Genomic DNA, 23,958 nt, shown 5'->3' on the forward strand with positions numbered 1-23,958 from the left:
TCCATTCATATTGAAGTCTGAATTCATCCATTTCGCTTTCCATCTATTTTCCTTCAAAAGATTACAATACTCCCTTACTCCACCCACTTTCTCTTCCATCTCAAATTTACTTTAAAAAAAAAAAGAGAGAGCTTTAGTTGTGAAAATCCAGGCAACTGGCACAATATAAACCAGAATTCTCATTGGAAAACCAAGTAAAATTGGCCAGTGAGAATTCACAAAAATATCTGTCAGTGGACATTATTTCATTTACTTATGAGGTTTTCCTTTGAATAATATTTGTATCTATCAAGTTTATTGACAACAAATAAAATAAAAATATTTTCCATGCAAAGGGACTTGAGGACAAGTCAATTCTCAAGGTCGGGAAGGAGCTGCAAATTTTCTGAATTTTTGAAAATCTATTTGAAAGCCTTCTGCAGACATTTGCACTACCTTTTGAAAATGCTACAGTTTCAAAGGGACCTGTATTTTTCTAGTAAAGGGACCTTAATTTGCAGCCATCATTACTATCCTTGGAAGATATTGCAGTTTCAGAGGGACCTGAATCTTTCTTTGGTAGAGGGACCTGAATTTGCAGCCTTTTTGAAGACATTACAGCTTCAAAGGGACCTGAATTTGCATACATACACTTGCAGCCATCAAAAAACATCATTCTAAGACCTGAAGCAGTTTCTCCAACCAGATCAACTACAAAAGAAGAAGCATGACAAAATATGAAAAAGGGAGCAACTGAAAATCTGTAAGAAAATTTTGTTTTTAATGTTTTTAATTTTGCAAATTCTTCATTTAAAGTAATGATACAAGTACCTATCCTTTCCTTACCTCAACCATGATTTTCATAGAGCATCATTCCATATATAAGTTCATTCATTCCGCCACTCCATTTTCCTATCCCTGACCATCAAAAGTGGCATGCAACCCTTCCAGCACAAGGAACAAAAAAGGAAGAATATGTCAATTTGATCTCAATGTCAAAGAGCTTTGGTTTTAGTTTCCCAAGGGAAGCAAAAAGATTGCACAATGAACAGTGATTTCCCAGTCCAAGGATAGGTGCAATAAGGAAGATTATGGCACAAAATTGAGAAGGAATTCTTACCAAAACATGGCATTAAAAGCAAGCAAATTTCTGTCTACAAACAGAGGTTCATAGCAAACCAATCAAGCAAGAAATAGTAATTTGTATGTTGACAATTTCGTTTGGCAACATACAGGAGCCATAGTATTGGTTTATGAAGATCTAAGGAAGACTTTTGGATTGCATCACAAAGTTTGAAGAGAGGCAAAAAGAAGATGAGTAAAGAGTAAAATGGATATATTAACCTCAGAATTTTATAAGAGCAGCATCAGTTACTTTATAAATTTTGATGTGAGATCATAACTTTTTCACTCATTATAGTGCTAAGTGGTTTTCTTTACACTCATCATAGTTATAACTGACCATTTACATAGCACTCATAACCCACTTGTTCTTTTTCAAATTCATCAATGTACTTTAAGTCTATTTACCTCCATAAGTTTATCATACGCTTAGCTTCATTTAAAAAAAATAACTGTTGTTGCACTCAAGACATTTGACTGATATTTAAACTCTCTACCCCTCCAGAATTGATTTTGAATGTGTTCATTCCCTGAGATTTGAACATGTGCTGTGTAGAAGCCTCAATTTACAGCCCTGCATCATTTCTCCACGATTTTCTCACTCCAACCTCGCCTAGAATTCAATTGTGACAGCTACCTGGCATAAAACGAAATTTAAAAAGCAACTTATATGTTGACAAATGAGATTGTCAACAAATAAAAGCACATCTTTTGCGTGAAGGAACACGCTGCCAGAAATCAAGAAGATATGCATATTTTATGGAATTGGGTAGATCGAATCAGTTTGAAGTCAAACAGAAGTCTCTTATTAAGTAAATTCGCATTTGAAATGCAGAGACAAAGCTTTTCAGAATTTTGTGTTCTCAATTCAAACAAGGAGAAGATTAAAAAAACAGGGGTGAAAATTCAAATTTCTTGCAAATAGAAGTGACAGAATTGAAGGATAGACAAAATTTTCGGAATTGAATCCATTTTCATCATGGCTTCTAGGGTTGAACCAACAAAATTTGACCCTACTTCAATCCATAGAGACTACATAGAAATTCTTGAGAAACATCAGTGGATCTCATGTTGAGAAATCAATGCTAGTAGGATTAGGGTTAGATTTCTCTTTCTTGATAATTACTTGTGAATTATGTTGGCTTCTTTTACTTATTTGTTATATTATCTTTCATCAAGCAATTACCAAATTATGTGTGCATGAAGATCACAAAAACACAAGACACAAGATGTAGGTACTCTGCTAGGGCAAAACCCCTATCTATGGGAAAACCCAGTCAAAATCTCTTCCTTCAATAGTTTTCCTTGAGACTCTTCAACCTAGACAAAGACCTCCTCCACACCAAGCTAGCCTCTTCTTCTTCGATCCAACCTTCGACCTAGTAGCAGCAGCACTTCGACCCTAACAACTTCGACTTGGCGGCTTCTGACATCAGCAGCAGCTTTCGACATCAACAGCAGCTTCAACTTGGCAGCTTTCGATATCAGTAGCAACTTTGATTTTCTAGCATCAGCAACAGCTTCGACCTTGATAAGGAAACTTCGATCTCCTAAACCATCCCACACGAGAGAGAGAGAGAGAGAGAGAGACACCAAAACTTCGATTTTTTTTCTTCCCTTCCTTCTTGACTAAACTCGCAATCCTTTTAGCCCCTTCCTTTAACTTCGCAGTTTTCCAGTTTCCAACTTCTAGCTTCAGATATCGAACTATGCTTGAGAGAGTGAGATGCTCCAAATGAAGTCACACTGCCTTGTATATATAGCCTTCCAATGAGGTCGAATTGCCTTCCTTGATGCCGACTTGATCTTCTTGAGGTTGACTTGGTGTGGAGGTTACATAATTCTTTTTAGACTCAAAAATAAATTTGTTTACATCGTTCGAAAGCCCAAGAAGGGTCTCATAAAATATATAATGACTCTAACGATTAATCCTAGAAGTCCACAATGGGGACTTTGACTAATAAAATGATGACCCAAGCATTAAACCCATGCTTTAATAAATCAGTGTAACAATAATAAAAATTCTTTTGACAAATACATTTTATGAAGACCAAACCTAGTTACATTTTTCAACACTCCCTCTTAACTAGGGAGGTATTCATACAGAAGATCTCAAACTATATGAACTATGAAGAGTTTAGGCACCGCAATACCATGGACTACATTCCTAACCAGGGCAATCTATCCAAGTGGGACTAAGATGGACAAAAGCTTTCAGCCTCTCTAGGTACCATCAGGCTTACTTACTAACCATCAACCCAGAGATCTAGGTGCATATCCGAGGTTAGAGCTCTACGACTAATGCCACCCTCCCTACTTCGGGAAGTAGACATCAACACATAGTGTCTACCAGATGTCCTCCCAAACAATGTCTCACACACAAAGCCTCAACTTCTCGATTATTTCAATCGGTAAGAAATCCTCCTCGATCAAACAAATTGGCACCAAATCTCTCCCAATCAAACTGATCGACAACTCTAGGCATGTAAAACATGTTATCAAACTTTCGAGAGATTTACCTGTACAAACACAACCCCAATCAGTAACAAACTTTCAAATGTATATAAATAGATACAAACCTTCATGGTCTTCCAGACAACTTGATGTTGCTTCTCAAATTTTCATAATAGGACTTAGAGCTTTCCCAATGAATCATGACAAAAGATTCCTCAACCATATAGCTTCATTTCCTACTTCTCATGCAGCAACATATTCCACAACTCGATCCGGCTTTTCTTATCCCAGCGGCCCTTCAAAATACATTCTCCAATTTTCTTCTCTCACTCATAGCCTTCACTAAAACTTGCGGTTGTTAGTCCTAGTCTAGAGCATGACACATGAAGTAGAGAACCATATCCATCACTCCCTCTTAGCCACGGAGGATCTAATCATTCTTATACAAGGAATATAACCATGCTCCCTCTTATCCTAGGGAGATTCCTTTCATTCAAGCTCCCTCTTAACTTAGGGGGCTCAAATTCTTTTCTACGACATCAGAGAATCCTTCATGGCTTCCATCCTTCTCATCAGAGTTGTCATGACCATCATTATTCACATCATGCTTATCACATCAACTTTACTTTACGAACATCTTCACTATCTTGAAGATCACATACTTGCACAACTTAGATAGCAAGTACAACCAAATCTATAGAAGCATGAAGTTAGCCATATCAAAATCATGGAAGCATTCAACTTTATATATCAGATGCCCAAACTTAATTACAAACAAGAGACACATACTCTTCAACTTCTTACTAGGGAATTTGTCATAAATCCTAGACTACTTCATCAAGACTTCGAGCATTTCATAACAACTTTCATTACATCTAGGGTTTTGATGTTTCTTTCAAGGGTATGACATAACCTACTACAACATATAGCAAACCCTAGAAACAATTAAAACAAATATAGATGTACAAAGTATCTAACAACTTTAGAATTCACATGTTAGACTTCCTACTAAGATTTCATACATGAGATTTCAATAATCAAAACCAATCATAGCTCAATCAACAACATGACTAGCTTCCACTAGGGTTTGTTGCAAACCCTAGATTTTCTCAATCAAACATCAATCACAACTAAAACTCAAATTTCAACAATCTTACACAAATCTCATGTTATCACATTGTCATCATATATCAGAGATTTGGACCTCTACTAAGGTTTAATTACAAAACCCTAGAATTCACAAATCTATCATCCTAGAGAATCAAACTTCGACTAAGGCTTAGTTCCAAACCCTAGGACTCATGACCATCAATAATTAGGTCAACTCATATATCTAGGATTTCATCATCATGCACAAGCACATCATAACATGTGTTAGTCAAACCCAACTACACAAATATCAATAAGAGTTAGACATATAACAAACTTGATCAAACTAGGGTTTGATCGGACAAACACATACATGCCAAGGATTTCATTTCTAAGACATTATAAGGGTCTTGCTTATACATCCTACCAAACCCTAATGATCTAGGGTTTCAATACAAAACATAGCAAACCCTAAATTATCAATACTTCAAAGGTTCGGGATTTCGGACATTATCATTCAACCCTAACAAGTTAGGGTTTCCATATCCATACCAAAATCCCAAACATGACTTCATCAAAACATCAAACATTTTCTTTCAACAATAACCCTAAGCATATTAGGGTTTCACACATAATCATCAACATACCCTTAAGTTAGGGTTTTCACAATGAACCTTTCTAGGGTTCCACAAGAATAATCAGAGATATAGCCTGATGAATCACCCAATCAAGAATCTGTAAGATTCAAGAAAAAAAAGATGTTAGTAATAGTTTGTCAAGAATAAATATCAAAAACTTGTAATTCAAAACATACCTCTTGTTTCTTAACAAACCTTGTAATTCCAATGCTTTGTTTTGTGAAGCCTTCTTCCATATTCCTTGAGTATTCAGCAAGTCTTTTCTAAACAAAAATATGACTAGAAATGTGATTAGTATTTAATATAAACAAACTTAAATAAGTACGGGAAACCAAATATAAAAGACAATACAAGGAATAAGATACTTATCTTTGGAAGTTGGTAAGGGCTCCTTCCATCATGTTCTACTTTGGTGAAACTTCTTTGGCAAAGTTTGCTCAATCCCTATCCCTTCTTTCTTGGCCCTTTAGGCTTCTTGATTTCTTTGTAGACTTCTTCACTTTTCCTTTTACTAGATCCAAGACTTTATTCTTTTTGAGGATGAGATCTATCCTCTTCTTTCAAGCATTGAATGATTCTTCTAATTTGTTCTCTTCCTTTATTGTGTTAGACATTGTCCTTGAAGATAGTAAGCTTCTTTCCTTATAAGGTCTCCTTATGTGATTCTTTAATCAACTTCTTGAGGTTCCTTAGATTAATTTCAATAGATCCTTAAACTGTCTTTTTCCTCCTTCTTCACCTTAGCTCCATTCTCCAGCTTTTAATGATGTTGATCCCAGGCTTCTTAATAGCTTTTGTTATCTCCCAATTCCACTGTATGAGAAGATGATTCCTTTGATAGAGTGTGAGGTTGTTTACTCTTTCTTGTCATATGCCTAGATGCTTCACTGTCAATAATCCATGCATTATCATTATTAAGTGAACCTATAAGTGCAGCTAGGAACCTTTGGCTTTTGACTTTGTTGAATAAGTAGTAGAAGATCTTTTTGATACAGCTTCCCGTAGTATTGAATCCCATCATTATCATAGAGGGAGTAATCATTTCGTTCAAGCCAACGATGTGATCTTCAATCTTCTTTGACCTTAGCTCTAATACCATGTTGAGAAATCAATGCTAGTATGATTAGGGTTAGATTTCTCTTTCTTGATAATTACTTGTGAATTATGCAGGCTTCTTTTACTTATTTGTTATATTATCTTTCATCAAGCAATTACCAAATTATGAGTGCACGAAGATCACAAAAACACAAGACACAAGATGTAGACACTCTGCTAGGGGAAAACACAGTCAAAATCTCTTCCTTCAAAAGTTTTCCTTGAGACCCTTCAACCTAGACAAAGACCTCCTCCTCACGAAGCCAATCTCTTCTTCTTCGATCCAACCTTCGACCTAGTAGCAGCAACACTTTGACCCTAGCAACTTCAACTTGGCAACTTCTGGCATCCGCAGCAGCTTCGACTTGGTAATTTCGGCATCAGCAACAGTTTCAACTTGGCAGCTTCCAATATCAGCAACAGCTTCAACTTTCCGGCATTAGCAGCAACTTCGGCCTTGATAAGGAGACTTCGATCTCCTAAACCAACCCACACGAGAGAGAGAGAGACCAAAACTTCGATTTTTTCTTCCCTTCTTGACCAAACTCACAATCCTTTTAGCCCCTTTAACTTCGCATTTTTCCAGTTTCCAACTTCCAACTTCAGATATCGAACTATGCTTGAGAGAGTGAGATGCTCCAAATGAAGTCGAACTGCCTTGTATATATAGCCTTCCAATGAGGTTGAATTGCCTTCCTTGAGGCCGACTTGGTGTGGAGGTTACATAATTCATTTTTTACTCAAAAATAATTATTTTTACATCGTTTGAAAGCCCAAGAATGGTCTCATAAAATATAAAATATCTCTAATGGCTCTTTATTAATCCTAGAAGTCCACAATGGGCACTTTGACTAATAAAATGATGACCCAAGCATGAAACCCATGCTTTAATAAGTCATTGTAACAATAATAAAAATTCTTTTGACAAATACATTTTATGAAGACCGAACCTAATTACATTTTTCAACATCTCATTCTTTGAGAATTTTGATAGGCATAATGAAGAACGTAGTATGGAATTTTCTTGCTCTTTTACTGGTGAAAGGGCCACAGTGGGTAGCCTCATCATAAGACTATCTGAGGAAATTATTGCACAGATGACTAGATAGCCTCAACAGGGAGAGACATATTTCAAAACAAAACAATTCAAAGAGAAGTCTTGGACACCATTTATATAAAGGAATAGGGCAGCATCTGTAAATTGGAAGAAAGGGATTCCAAGGAGTTGGTTGATTCATCCTTGGGATGAAATGGCTTATATTATCTAGAAATTCATCACTTGTGAAGGGAGATTTAGCATTATATACTTATATCACATCAAATTGTTGCAACATTTGAGAGATGACTTTGAAATTAACATGCCCTACTACGTGCTAGAAAGCCTCTCAAATATGGCTAAAGGAGTTCAAAAACCAAAAACAAATATAGAGAAAAGATTGTATCACCAAGGTTTAATCAAAATGATAGTAAAATATGAATTGCAAAAGCAAAATCATGGCAACAATTTTTAATTGACAACGGGTTTGAAACCAGGAAAGAACATGAAGAGGATCAACTTATTCATTTGGATAATGAAGAATATGAGGAGGTGCAGATCATCAAGATTCATGAGGCGACAAGCTCAAAACATGTAACATCCCAAATGAGGAAAATTTGGAACAAACTCTTCCAATCAAATTATCTAGCCTGATACCACTGTAATGTTCCAAACTTAAATAAACAGTGATATGCAAAACAAAATCGATTTGTGACACAGGAAATAAAAACAATCAGCAAATGCTCATTAAAACTCCAGAAGTAAGAACCAGCCGAGCCATTTTATTAATCAATGGAGCAGTACAATAGTATGGATGAATGCACCCAGGCTTCAATGGCAAGCATGATAGAATCCAGGTGATGAGACAATGATATCAAGTACTGGAAAATGTCTGCTCCTCTAATGCTCTGCACTGCCCAGAAAACTACACTATTGGCTGGAAAGGAATTGCAAGAAACCCCACTTCCGCTACTCAGAAAATGCTACAAATTCAGCCCCAAGCTCCTTGACCAAAACCCACAAAAACCCAGAAATGGTTTGGCTTGATTTTGACCTCCCAAAATCGACCCCCAAAGGCACTGTGCAATCCCCAACAATTTTGCACTATCTACTGCAAAGATATGGCTGGAAACCCCACTTTTGGTGCTCAGAAAATTCTGAAACTTTATATCTGGGATCCTTGTTCAAAACCCAGAAAAACCCAGAAATGGTTTGGCCAGATTTTGACCTTCCAAATTCGGCCTCCAAAGGCACTATGCAATCCCAAGCAATTCTGCATTGTCTGCTACAAAGATATGGCTGAAAACCCCACCTCCAGTGCTCAAAAAATTTTGCAAATTTATATCTGGGGTCCTTGTCAAAAACCCAGAAAAACCCAGAAATGGTTTGGTCTAGTTTTGACCTTCCAAATTCGACCCCCAAAAGGCCCTACGCCCTCCAAATCTGCTGAAGCACAATGCCCGCCAATACACCAGAAAAATCCTCCTCAAACACTCTGGAAATGTAGCAATCAACTCCACCAATACTTCCCTTATTTCTCCTGGCAAGAAATAGTCCTCCGGTAGAATGTTGCAATGGTCACACTAGATACACTACTATGTCCTCCAGAAATACGCACTGTTGGGGCGAACTGTATACAAATGTTGGAAATTTCTCTACAAATCTCCTTCGGATGATAATGGATGAACCTCTCTAGGGTGGCACTCGAAGTTCCCCGAAGAAAGGGTGAGTTCTCCGCTTGGAAAACTCTTGCTAAACAGCAAGTGACCCGGCTAAACAACTCGAGCAACAGAATCAAATTCAATAAGCCAAGAATGATGAAATGAGGAATGTTGCCTTCCTTTTATAGATTTCGTGGAGTCTTTTTCCCTCTATTTTCCCTCCTTCATGGGTCCGTCACTAAGCCATCAATTTTCCCTCTCATGCAGTTCGAACTATCGGCTTAGGAAGTGTTTATTTTCCTTGTGTGAACAAACAAAACCAAAATAACTTACTTCTAACTCCTAAGTCTCCTAATAAAATCGAATGGGCCCCATCTCCTCCAAAATTGGCCCTAAAATGTAAAAATAAATCATGTTCCAAAATAATTTAGGAAAGGACATTATAGTCCTCCCCGCCAAAAATTGTTTGTCCTCAAGCAATGCCTAAACAAGTGTCCTCTCTGATTGTTGATCACCACTGTAACAACCAATAATACCAAGGTCCCAAATGTACCATTGAGTCATCCCCAAGCTCAGCCCTGTCCCGACATGAAGGAATCCCTCGATACCAGGGTCCCAAGCCATCCTAATCAATGTGAAGCACACCTTGCTCCACTCGCTATCCAACCAGATACAGGTAGGAGAAGCCCTTTGCATACTAGCAATAAGTAGAGCATCATGATAATGTAGGACTCTACCCAACTCCCCATGAAATTTTCCTACTGAGTAGTCCATCTCATGCACTACAAGAGTAAACTCCTGAAGATGCAATCCAATCTTGGTGAAATTGAACCCTCGTCTACCCGGGCCTCCCCCGATCTCCTCTTATCGATCACCTTGCCACACTGGTGAAGTTCCCCACACCATCGATGAATCACTAAAACCAAATGGAAGATCTGGATGACCCTCCCCTTTAGAAACCAGCTCACCTCTACGGGGCGTTGAACTGCTTAGCCCTGCTATGCCAGAATCCCCTGCCCATTGCAAAAGGAACCTATCCTGCTAACATCGTGACACTCTGGTCATGAATGACTTCCTAGCATGCTCATACCAGAACCTCCTCTCCCATAACTCTCGGCCATAATCTATGCGATGATCGAGGGTAGGCCAATCTTGCCAAAGTGACTCAACAATGCCAGGGCCTATCACTCCATGGCTAGCTCAAATCCTAAGCAACAATCTTCCTTTTCCTATAGTGAGGACTTCGGTGATTGTCCATGTGTCTACCTGTGAATCAATCAATCCTCTTGTTATCCCGGCCATGCTCACTGAGGAGTGGAGTATCCCACCAATCCACTGGATCCCTGGATCCCGTAATCATACTGGAGGTCCACAACCCCAAATACTCTCTATCTATCACTGTGATATGCTGCTAGCTAATGGGACCCCTCGGTGCCTCATCTCTACCTCTTGTAGGTATCCAATAGGTAGGCACCAAGCATCAAGAAACTGTGATGCAAAGATCCAACTGCTCTGTGCATGCCAAATCACACAATTAGATCTACTATTCCAGCTCCTGATGATGTGCTCGGGTACTGCCAGAAGCATAGGCATCATCTTGCCAACAAGGACTACCATCCTCCGCACCTCATGCTCCCCTAACACCTCAAGTTGTCCAACTGAAAAAACACCATGTAACTCCCTCTCAGTCACCTCCCCAAGTGTGAGCCTAGGGGTGGAACATATGCTACCTCGACAATCAACCATGCCATCCCTAAGTTTGTAACCATCAACTCGTGCACCTACCAAGTGTCTCAACTGGAGTGTCTCCTTTAGGCCCATGACACGTGGTGTCTCATCCAAGTGCCTAGGGTGAGTTCCCCATGCCCTACTGCCTGAATAGAGAGTGTCAAAGTGAAACAACCAAACTCTCTACGACTGTAAGCAACACTAGAGGATGATGGGTAGGTATGTCCCAAAGAGTATGATCAAGAGTCTGCCGGAATGCTCAAGAGTAATCCTACGGACAACCCTCTCTCCGCCTTAGATCTGCTGATAACTCCCTTAAGGCCCTGCCTCCACTAAACATGGTGTCCCCAAATGCTCGACAATGTCCTCATCAATCCTAGGTGAGTTGCATCCAATGGTACACTTACTGTCCCTGTCCATATGTCTCCCTGGAAACAATGCTCCAAGAGTTCGTTGCACCGCATCATGTGTCACTGCATACAACCAAATACCACCACAGTCCTCGACATACCACTGTATGCCGCAACCTATCCCTGTACACCACTGGATACCCCCAGCTACGTCTATACCATCTTGTACCATCCTGTGTCCTACCTGTGTCACTGCACCTATCACTCCCCGCACGTCCTTAATGCGATGCGAGTCACTCCTCCTACGCCACAGTGTAAACCGGCATGCTATGGTATACCACCATGTATCTCCATGCTCCTCTGCAGGCTACTGCTCCTCGCTGCATAGCCCTACACACCACTGGGTGTTATGGCCTAGAATTGGGTTTGTATGCATCAGGCCACATCCCTCTATATAACACTCGATGCTACGACTTGACTCTGTGCAGTCTTGTGTACCACTACCTACTATCATACCACCCTGTAACATATGGTATCCCACATGTGCCAAAGTGTCTGCCACCCTGATAGTGACCCCACCACGACACGCATCATGTCCCCTCGTCCATCCTAGTAGACCTGAGCACCCTAACTCCACTCCTGCTAGAGGGGATATCTCTGTTGTGTCGATCCTCTGTGACCCTTGAGTCTTAAACCTCAATGGGAGAACATCGTCTCCATACAATATCCGGTCTGGTGGCCTACCCATGCCACCTCCTCCAACCAACTCCTGCCAGAGAATGCTAATCATCCTGTGGCCCCATGCGCAACCAACATGCCAAAACAACCAATGGAGTCTACTCACAAACCACCTGGCCACTAGCGTTAACTGGAACTCCCCTAAGGAATGCATGCGCTCAGGGACAAGGTTGACTACCTCATCAATGCCATAGCCATCCCTCGTATCTAATATCGGATAGGAAGCCCCGCATGGATGCCAATGCCAACCGGAGCCTCCAGCACCCTCGATGTCTGAGAGCTCCCACTGAGCTTTACTCGAGGGTACAACCATCTCCATGAGTCTAACCCACTCCACCGGGTACCAACTCAAAATCTCTCGCCATCCAACCCCAAGAGAGGGATCAAATGCACAAACTCTAGCACATAGAACAAGCCCTCCATCCTGCGAGTGTTGTACCCTGTGCAGCTCATGTCGCCTCAACTCACCATCTTGGTCAACACATAAAATTTGTCGGGGAGTCTCTGCATCTCTCTCTCTGTGGTGCAAAGGTAGTCTAGCAATGTTGTAAGCCCCATCTATATAATCCCAGAGAGAGCTATTATCTGGAAGTACTGCAACTCTGTTGACGGTCTATGCATCTATCAACTCTAAGTCAATGGTTGGCCCCAAAGAAGACTGCTCGTCCTCCTCCACCATGGGCTCAACATGAGTCATGAACTACCTCTCCATGACTAGCTCATGCCCCTCTATGTTCTCTCCATGTTGTTGTAGGTGGTTGTCATCCCGCAACTCTATTGTAGATCTAGGTGCCTTTGTACCTATCAGATCTTCATCAAGGGTGGTGATGTCTCTTGTCACCTCATCATCCTGTCGTGCGTTGCTATCACCTGAAAACTCGGTCACAACCCCGAATACCTCAACAAGGGATGTCACCTTCTCAACGGTGGACATGTTTGTGTTTCCTGGTATCTCATCAATGGATAACCCTATGGGTGTATGCTCTTCTCTCTTCCCCATGGTGTCAATTGGTGCTATCAAAGAGGTCTCCAACAATGGTGACTCATGTGCCACACTGGGTATACCAATGTGCTCCTCACACTCTCACATGTCCTCTGCCTCATGCTCAATCTCCTCCTCAGACCCCTGATGTCTAAAACCAAGTCTCCACCATCAAAATTGTCTCCTTGACTCATTCTCTAACTGTCTTTGGCCTGCCTGCTCCTTTACAGGAGATCTAGTGTCCTGATTCTGTCGGCTTTCCCCACATAGTGTAGATGGTTGTACTCCCACGGCTTGTGCACCTCTAGTGTCTCTGCAATAAGCACAAGGATGGATCTGGTCTGACACCTTCCTCCATCTCATCGTTCCAATGGATTCCACCCCAGAATCCCTGCATACTGAATCTCCCTTGAACCATGGGTGGTGTACAGTGTAACCCGTCACTGTGCATACATGCCCAAATCTCCCATGATATCACTGGTTACCCATAGCTGGGCCAGGATCATGCTCTAATACCACTGTAATGTCCCAAATGAGGAAAATTTGGAACAAACTCTTCCATTCAAATTATCTAGCCTGATACCACTGTAATGTTCCAAACTTAAATAAACAGTGATATGCAAAACAAAATCGATTTGTGACACAGGAAATAAAAACAATCAGCGAATGCTTATTAAAACTCCAGAAGTAAGAACCAGTCAAGCCATTTTATTAATCAACGGAGCAGTGCAATAGTATGGATGAATGCACCTGGGCTTGCCTCAATGGCAAGCATGATAGAATCCAGGTGATGAGACAATGATATCAAGTACTGGAAAATGTTTGCTCCTCTAATGCTCTGCGCTGCCCAGAAAACTACACTGTTGGCTGGAAAGGAACTGCAAGAAACCCCACTTCCGCTACTCGGAAAATGCTACAAATTCAGCCCCTAGCTCCTTGACCAAAACCCATAAATGGTTTGGCCTGATTTTAACCTCCCAAAATCGACCCCCAAAGGCATTGTGCAATCTCCAACAATTTTGCATTGTCTATTGCAAAGATATGGCTGAAAACCCCACTTCTGGTGCTCAGAAAATTCTGAAACTTTATGTCTGGGATCCTTGTCCAAAACCCAGAAAAAACCCAGAAATGGTTTGGCAAGATTTTGACCTTCCAAATTCAGCCTCCAATGGCACTATGCAATCCCCAGCAATTCTGCATTGTCTGCTGCAAAGATATGGCTAAAAACCCCACCTCCATTACTTAGAAAATTCTGCAAATTTATATCTGGGGTCGTTGTCAAAAACCTAGAAATGGTTTGGTCTGGTTTTGAACTTCCAAATTCGACCCCCAAAAGGCCCCACGCCCTCCAAATCTGCTAAAGCACAATGCCCGCCAATACACCAGAAAAATCTTCCTCAAACACTCCATAAATGTAGCAATCAAATCCACCAATACTTCCCTTATTTCTCCTAGCAAGAAATAGTCCTCCGATAGAATGTTGCAATGGCCACACTAGATACACTACTGCATCCTCCAAAAATACGCACTGTTGGGGCGAACTGTATACAAATGCTAGAAATTTCTCTACAAATCTCCTTCGGATGATAATGGATGAACCTCTCTAGGGTGGCACTCGAAGTCCCCCGAAGAAAGGGTGAGTTCTCCGCTTGGAAAACTCTTGCTAAACAGCAAGTGACCCGGCTAAATAGCTCAAGCAACAGAATCAAATTCAATAAGCCAAGAATGATGAAATGAGGAGTGTTGCCTTCCTTTTATAGATTTCGTGGAGTCTTTTTCCCTCCATTTTCCCTCCTTCGTGGGTCCGTCACTAAGCCATCGATTTTCCCTCTCATGCAATTCAAACTGTTGGCTTCGAAAGTGTTTATTTTCCTTGTGTGAACAAAACCAAAATAACTTACCTCTAACTCCTAAGTCTCCTAATAAAATCGAATGGGCCCCATCTCCTCCAAAATTGGCCCCAAAATGTAGAAATAAATCATGTTCCAAAATAGTTTAGGAAGGGACATTACAAAACAACCCATGGAAACAAGAAGAATGACAAGGAGTATGGTTGAAGAGAAAGAGGAATTTCAAAGAGGAGAAAATATTTTCATTACTTATGTAAGTAAATCCAGGAAATGCCAACATGTTCAAAAAGGACAATCAACAGAAAAAGATGACGAAGCTCAGATGAAACAATATGAATATATCAAACCACTAGAAGAGTGAGAAAAGAATGCTAAACAACGAACAATTGAAGAAGTTAAGACATTATTTGATGAGAAGGTAATTAAAAGCCAATCCCCAAAAGCAACTAAGAAAATGGAAAAAGTGGTTGATGAGTCAATATCAGGACTTGATAAGAAAGACAAGAAAATCAAGAAGATGAAGAGAAAAGTGAAATAAATTGAGGTTCTTGAAGTATATTTGAGAACAAAAAATGAAATGTTGAGGACCCGAAGCCACCAAATTCAGAAGAAAAATGAAAAACTTAGGAAGAAAAATAAGAAATTGGAACTAGAAAGTGTTATACTTACAAACCAGGCATACAGGGGGTATCAAAAAGCAAGGGCAAGAAGACAAAAATATAAAGGATTGAAGACGAACTTAATGGCACAGGAGGGACAAATCAAAGAGTCAACTCACTCTAAAGTTGACAAACAGGTTGCAGAAGAGACAAGGAAATAAGCTTTTATTGCATGAGGGCATGCAATATCATCACCCTAGGGAGATGTGGTACCAATTTTTTATGCTTATTTTTGCTACAAACCCTATGTTTTGCCTCCATTTTATTTTCATATATTTCATATTCCCTCCATTTTTGCTTCAAATTGATCATCTCAGGTACATTTGTCATTTACTTATTATGATTTGAATTCTAGCAAAATTTGACATTAAAGTTACATTTTTAACAAAAATTACAGGATGTTATGACTTCCCGTAATAACTCCAAGGTTCGTATATGTGCAGGACAGCTGGGCGAATTTCGAAATATGTGGAATATTCCTTAATGTCAACAAATGGATTAATACCTATCAGCTTCTAGAAACGAGCCTCGCACGTGCCTGGTCAACGCTGATCAAACTAGACCACTTCAGTGTAAAATGCCTTGTTTTTAGCCTAAAATCAAGACAGACTTGGATTTTATGGGATTTCCTTCATGTTTTGTGGATCTGAAGCTTGAATTCAACCTTATTAGCATGTATTTAGAATCTTAGAAACTAATTTGAGTATTTTTAGTAATTTGGTTACAAAACCTCTTGTATAAGTACTCAAGACTTGAAGGGAAATGTGTTATGATGTTGAAGAATTCTCTTTGATTGAACCTAATATATTTGGAATTGTTGGACACCTGAATCATTATGTGTTGAATGTGTTAGTGTTGTTATCTTAGCTTTTCTAGCTGATTTTCATCTAAGTGTGCAAGCAAAGCATGGAGGGCCCCCATTGCCAAGCATATGCACCTAAATTCTTGAATGTTTGGTATGCTTTCAAATTTTGTTAATTTTAGTTAACAATGGCATGTTCTATGCTTTAGCACAATTTACTTCAATGTTCCTTATCATCCCAACAACAATTTCCAATTAGCAATCACATTAACTTAATCACAATGACAGTCAATGCAAATAGAACATAAAAACAAGTGCAGAAGACAAACCAAGACAAGAGGACGCAAGCTTTGGCAGATCCCAAGGAAAAACCCCAATGCGGGGAAAACCCTTTGATCAAATCTTCTTACTAGTATTCAATAGTTCAGCAGAGAGAGAGAGTACATAGATCAAATTCACTTGCCCAATACATAGTCAAAACAGCCCTGTCAAAATCACCACTCAACTACAGCCCTAACCAGAAAGTCAACAGTGGTCAAATCAGCACCAAAACATCCTCCAAGCAACTCAGTCAACAGTAGTCCAATTCGGCCTTGAAGGAGAGTCAAAGTCAGCCCAAAACAGTGCAGTCAAACCCAATCAAAGGAGAGAAACATTGCTGTAATTTTTTGCGATCAAATCTGAAGTCAACTTGCCCAAAACACCTCGATTTATGTGCCCAACAACTTGGCCTAGAGAAATCAAAATTCTACCCTGAAAACCAAAGTCAAAGATGGTCAAATCAACGTTGGTCAATGCTGGACTATTGCTCTGAAATTTCATCCTGTCCTTGTCTTGAAATTTTCGGCCTCTTGTCACACGTGTGAAGAAGAGAGAGAAGTTGCCCAAGTTATACGAACTAATCAAGAGAGGAGAGAGAGATGTATGTTGTGATGAATGATGTCCAAATGAGGAGAGAGGTCACTCCTATTTGTACAAGTCGTTGAGGGTGAGGAGACACATCCATTGGGCTTCTTGAGCCTACATTTGATTGAGGTAGACCTTGACAATTTGTGCATGAGAGAGAATAAATTCAAAATTCCACTTCTGCTTGTCAGAATGAGATGATCTTTATATCAACATTGGACCTTTTGAAAAGAGGAACCCAATGCAATAATCAACTCCATCATATGAGTTGCCCTAAGGTGGAATTTGGCCCTAGTTGCCAATTTTAACACTCCCTCTCAACTAGGGAGAATTCCACCTGCCAATCCATCTGTCATCATCATGCCATCCTGTTAACATGTACCATCTCTCGCATCACTACTCTACTTTGTTGAACCATGAAGTGATAATGAAGATGTGATCAAGAGTGAGTCACAAGATCATACCACTCTCCATTGACAAAAGTCAGTCCTTGATCCCAGATCAAGTTGTTGAACACCATGCATCCTAGTCATAGGGAGTACGGCAATACAAAATGCGTCCATCGGTAGTGCTATGGTCCCTAACCATCTTTTCCGAACTCATTGGCTAGATGAGAGGTACTTCCCATGAGTCCCAGACTCCATGGGTAGGACGTGTGCTAGGGCATCAACAGGAGAAGGTGAAACACTCATCCTGCTCATATGCCATAGGAGAAGGTGAACCACTCATCCTATGCATATGTCAATCATAGGGGAAGGTGAACCACTCACCCTACATACATGTTTCTGCAATCGTAGAAGAAGGTGAACCACTCAACCTACACACATGTCAACCATCATGGGGTATCATAGGGGAAGGTGAACCAATCACCCTATGGTCGCTCATAGCTCCAATAAGTACCCCAAACCCCCAGGAGCTCCCAGAGCTCAATGTTTAACTCATATGGGACCCTCATAGGAGGGTCTTTCCACAACTCCAAGTCTCTCTTGAAAGGTTAAGAATTTGACCTACCCCAAAGGCTTCGTCAGAATGTCTACGACCTGCTCATCTGTCCTAATGTGTTGGAGCCTTATTGCTCCTTGTTGTACCATATCCCAAATAAAGTGGTACCTGATATCAATGTGCTTGGAGCAGTCGTGGAACACAGGATTCTTTGATAGGCGAATCCCACTCTGGTTGTCGCAGAAGATCACAGTGGTATCTAGCACGTGCTCAAATAGCTCATTGAAGAGCTTCCTCAACCAAACAACTTCACAATAGGCCATACTCGCAACAATGTATTCGGCCTCGACAATGCTTAAAGCAACTGATTTTTGCTTCCTACTCATACAAGATAGTGAAGCAGACCCCAAAGAGAAGCAGCACCTAGATGTGCTCTTATGATCCACCACATTGCCAGCCCAATCAACATCTAAATATCCATGTAGCCTCAAGTTCCCGGCAGTGTATCTCAGTCCATAATGGATTGTGCCTCAGAGATATCTCAAGTGATTCTTAGCAGCAATCTAATGAATGTGATGAGGCTCAACCATAAATTGACTCAACGTATTCACAGCGAAGCATATGTCAGGACGGAAGTTGACGAAGAACATCAGGGCCCCCACAAGTTGACGATACTCGAAAGGGTTCACTAATCTGGGCCCAGCAGCACTTCCACATAGCTTCTTGAAGTTGAGTTCCATTGGAGTAGATACGGACTTGCAATCCCCCATCCGACATTTCTCAAGTAGCTTCACAATGTATTTTCCTTGATGAATGAAAATCTCACTTGGATTTTTCCAGACCTCTAGTCCTAGGAAGTAGTGCATCAATCTTAGGTCCTTCATCTCGAATTCGGAAGCCAACTCCCTCTTGCATTGATGAATGAGAGGGTCATCCCCTATCAGAAAGAGATTATCCACAGAAAGGACCAGAATGAGAGACCTGTCCTTGTCCACCTTATAGTATAGGTTCGGGTCAGCATCACTCCTTGTAAACACCAGCTTCATAAGATAGTTATCAATCCTCTCATACCAAGCCCTGGGGGCTTGCTTCAACCCATAGAGGGCTTTCTTCAACCTGCATACATATGTCTTACAATCTTGAACTTTGAACCCCTCAGGTTGTTCTACATAGACTTCCTCCTTAAGCGAGACATGCAAGAAGGCAGTTTTGACATCAATTTGGTGAAGGCTCCATCCTTGCGATGCAACAAGGGCTATGATCAAACAGATTGTGGTATATTAGGCAACCGGTGCAAATATCTCATCATAGTCTACTCCTTCCTTTTGAGAGAAACCTTGAGCAACGAATCTAGCCTTGAACTTTTCAGCACTTCCATCAGCTCCATGTTTGATTTTGTAGCGCCATTTTGAAGTGCCCATTGACTTGTCCTTGGGTCTAGGAACCACATCCTAGACATCATTCATCGTGATCGACTCATACTCCACGTTCATCACATCCTTCCAAACTTGGTGTTTCACAGCTTCTTCAAATGTACATGGCTCAAATTGTACAATGGTACTCATGGCAACTAAGTACCCTTGGTACCTATTCAGCTTCTTGCTTTCACGAAATGTCCCCCTCAGTGCAATTTGTTTCTCAGCATCTTCAAGAGTATCTTTGAGCCACAAAGGTCTTTTTCTTGAAGTAGAGGGCTCACTAGGAGGTGGATCAATGGGATCCATCGGAACTTCAACATCGAGCATCGTGTCATCAGTCGGAGGTTCATCCTGCTTTCCTGCATCATCATCATTGCCCTTCCAAGGGATAGGAAGATCTCGGACTTTCCTAAGGGCAGAATCTTCATCGAAAGTGACATCATGACTTATTTTCACTTCCCTTTGACCAAGCACATAAATTCTATATGCCTTCGAAGTTTCACTATAGCCCACAAACGTTCCTTTCTTCCCACTACTTTGTTTCTTTTCTCTTTTGGCACATGAAAATATACAGGACAACAAAAAATTCTAAAATGAGAAACATCAGGTTTCTTACAGGTGAATACTTCTTTGGATGTCTTGAAATCCAATGCTTGATGTGGGCATCTATTTTGAACATACACAGCGATGTTAGCAGCGTCTCCCCATAAGAACTTCGGTAGGCCTTGGTCATGAAGCATGGCACGGGTGGCTACTATGATAGTTCGATTCTTCATTTCGGCAACTCCATTTTGCTCAGGAGTATATGTAGTAGTGGTCTCCCTCTTAATCCCAGCTTCTCTACAATAGTCAATGAATTCATTTGACTCATATTCGATCCCATTATCGGTCCTCAATATTTTGATCTTCTTCCCTGTTTGATTTTTGACCAAGGCTTTGAAATAGCGGAACCATTTGAACACTTCGTCCTTCTTCTTTAAGAAATAGATCCATGTTTTGCGAGAGAATTCATCCACAAAAATTGCATAGTATAAATATCCACCCAAAGATGTCACGGGCAACATCCCTAATAGATTAGAATGGACCAATTGAAGAATATCAGTTGTTTGACTTTGACTTGAAGGGAATGGTCCCCTTGTATGTTTTCCAGCTGCGCAACTCTGACACACTCCTTCATGATCTAGGTTGAATTTGGGCATGCCTCTGGCCACCTTCCTTACATCAGGTAAGGCTTTGTAATGAAGGTGAGCAAATCTTTGGTGCCATAATTCGGATTGAAGAGAAGTATCATAAGTCATTTCTCCCAACAAACTTCCTCCAACCTGATAGAGACCTTCAACCCTGAATCCAAGACTGAATGCATCTATTGGGTTCCTTTGCAAAACATGAACCATCCCATCAATGAATGTCACATTGAAACCTTTATCTTCCATCGCAGAAATAGAGACCAAGTTCTTTTTCAGATCGGGTACATACAACACTTCTTGTAGATGAAGGGTTTGACCTTGATTTAAGTGAAGAGTAACAGTCCCAATTCCTTTCACGGGATAAGTGGCATTATCCCCAAGTATAATCTCCATATTCGTCTTCTTTTCAATCAAGTTTGAGAGAGCCTCTTTGTACCCAGTGAAGTGCCTTGAGGCACCACTATCAATCAACCAATGATCCAATGTATCCAGAGGAGAGGCGGTGGTGAGGGTAGAAATAAGATAAAATTCTTTTTGCTTTTCACCGACATTAACTTCTTCGTACCTGGAGTTTCTTGACTTCTTGGGAGGACGACCATTTCTATTTCTAGTAGCGGGAGCATTCCTTTCCTTTGTTGTTTAACTTCTTGTTCCATTGATTGCCATTGCCCTTGTAGTTGTTGTTATGGTTGTCATCACCTCTTGGAGTATCCTTCTTGTGAGGATACTCTCTAACAAAATGTCCAAACCTATTGCAAATGAAGCATCTCCCTTTTCTTCCATCTTTAAATCCCGTCTTGAACCCTTGACCTTGTCTTCTTGGACCAACATTGTTCTTCCTCTTAGCATGAGCAGAGAAGGCAGCAGGATTGTTTCCATTTGAGGGCTTGTCTCTTTCCATCATCCCTATTTCTTCTTGAGTGCATCTAGCCAATAATTCATCAAATCCCGGAATCATGTCATCGTTGACGATGGTAGTGCTAAACACATCCCATTCTCTTGTAAGGCCTCCAAGTGCAATAAGAGTGAGCTCCCTGTCACCAATGACTTCTCCAACAGATAGGAGATCACTCTTGATCTCGGTAATCCTCATGAAGTAGAATTGAATGGATTCTCCTCTATCCATCTTAATGTCTTTCAACTTATTCTTGAGAAAGAGAACTTGATTTGCATTATTTACTTTGAACATCCCAACGAGCTTGTCATACATCTCCTTAGATGTTTCCAAATCAGAAATATTGGCAACCAAAGGCTTGTGAATAGAATCACAATAATTTTCTTAGCTTTAACCTCACCTTTTTTGTACTTTGTTTGTGCAGTTGTGGATGCATTTGAATGAGGCTCCACTATTCTTCCTTTGACATAGTTCATGTCGTCATTTTCTTCCAATGTCAAATCTAGAGACATCTTCCATTGATGATAGTCAAATTTGTCCTTAAGCTTGTCCTCGGATTTGAAGTAGGATGTAGTCGTCATTGGGACTAGTTCCAAGATCTTGTCCAACAACTTCCCTTAGTGATTGCGTTTCCTCACTCTTGCTTGGGCTTTGTCTTCACCTGAGCTCTGATACCATGTTAATTTTAGTTAACAATATACCGTTTTATCCATTAGCACAATTTACTTCAATGTTCCTTATCAGCCCAATGACAATTTCCAATTAGCAATCACATTGACAGTAAATGCAGATAGAACATAAAAACAATTGCATAAGACAAGCCAAAACAAGAGGACACAAGATTTGGCAGATGCCAGGTAATAACCCCAATGTGGGGAAAACCCTTTGATCAAATCTTCTTATTATTATTCAATAGTTCAGCAGGGAGAGTACATAGATCAAATTCACTTGCCTAACACATAGTCAAAACAACCCTGTCAAAAATCAGCAGTCAACTGCAACCCTAACCAGAAAACCAACGCTGGTCAAATTAGCACCAAAATGTCCTCCAAGCAGCTCGGACAACAACAGTCCAATTCGGCCTTCAAGGAGAGTCAAAGTCAACCCAAAACAGTTTAGTCAAACCCAGTCAAAGGAGAGGGAAATACTGCTGTAATTTTCTGCGGTCAAATCTGAAGTCGACATTGAAGTCAACCTACCCAAAACACCTTGATTTTTGTGCCCAACAACTCAGCCTAGAGAAATCAGAATTCTGCCCTGAAAACCAAAGTCAAAGATGGTCAAATCAACCTTGGTCAACACTAGACTGTTGCTCTGAAATTTCGGCCTGTCCTTGTCCTGAAATTTTCGGCCTCCTGCCACATGTGCGAAGAAGAGAAAGAAGTTGCCCAAGTTGTACGAACCAATCAAGAGAGGAGAGAGAGATGTATGATGTGATGAGTGATGTCCAAATGAGGAGAGAGGTCACTCCTATTTATACAATTCATTGAGGATGAGGAGACACATCCATTGGGTTTCTTGAGACTACATTTGACTAAGGCCGACCTTGACAATTTGTGCATGAGAGATAATAAATTCAAAATTCCACTTTTGCTTGTCATAATGAGATGATCTATATATCAAAATTGGACCTCTCAAAAAGAGGAATCCAATGCAATAATCATCTACAACATATGAGCTGTCCTAAGGTGGAATTTGGCCCTAGTTGGAAATTTTAACAGATTTGTTGTAGTTTCTTTATCTTCCTAAATGCTTTCATTTCCATTAGATTAATAGCTTTGACTGTTGCTCAAGTCTGGTAGTACATTGTGCACAGATCTCTTGTAAAAGAGCTTAATATATCATCACTTTCAACAGTAAAAGCTTTGTCATTTGCTGTATTTTCTTTCTAAATCCTTAAATGCTTTATTCTTTATCAGATTTACAACAATTTATTGTTGACAAGTTTAATAACACATTGTATATTGACCTCTTGTAAAAAAGCTTGATGTGTTTTTACTTATAACAGTAAAAGAATGTCAATTTGTCATTTTCTGCAATTCATTTTATGTTATTTTAGCATTTCATTTGTTTAGAAAACCTAACGATTTAAGTGTTGTTATGTTTTTGAAACATTTTGAATGCATCTCCTATAAGGGAGTTTGATGTTCACTTGCTTGCAACATCTAAAATCATTTAGATACACTAGGCTTATTTCCAAATGCAAGTACATTTAAATTTCTGTAAATTAAGCTAGTTCAGATCTGCAAGTCCATATATATTGGTGTGCTTCGAAGTTCTACGAATTCCGGATTGATATTATAATATATGATCTAATTTATACCCTTAAGTTATACCCACAACAACTTCAAATTTCGGCCCAGCTACAGTACTGCAATTTCGAACCTTCCAGCAACATCGCACATGTGAGACAAGGACAGAGAAAAT

At 40.2% G+C, this 23,958-nt stretch overlaps 1 protein-coding gene across 3 annotated transcripts in view; it reads right to left on the reverse strand.

Annotated features, from left to right (window-relative positions):
• LOC149168928 (RING/FYVE/PHD zinc finger superfamily protein) overlaps positions 1-23,958 on the reverse strand; it is a 194,789-nt gene that overhangs the window by 39,065 nt on the left and 131,766 nt on the right. Inside the window, exon 6 of one of the 3 annotated variants that reach the window (XM_089428481.1) lies at positions 358-612. The exons of the other annotated variants lie outside the window; for them this stretch is intronic. Within the exon in view, the coding sequence (XP_089284607.1) occupies positions 476-612 (137 nt within the window). The 3' untranslated portion in view covers positions 358-475. Of the gene's footprint in view, positions 1-357; positions 613-23,958 lie in introns of those variants that run through there. 3 annotated transcript variants of the gene reach the window in all.

This window comes from Pinus tabuliformis, chromosome 4_2, assembly GCF_031772625.1.
Source record: "Pinus tabuliformis cultivar Carrire ecotype Pingquan chromosome 4_2, CPIR1, whole genome shotgun sequence".
NCBI lineage: Eukaryota > Viridiplantae > Streptophyta > Pinopsida > Pinales > Pinaceae > Pinus > Pinus tabuliformis.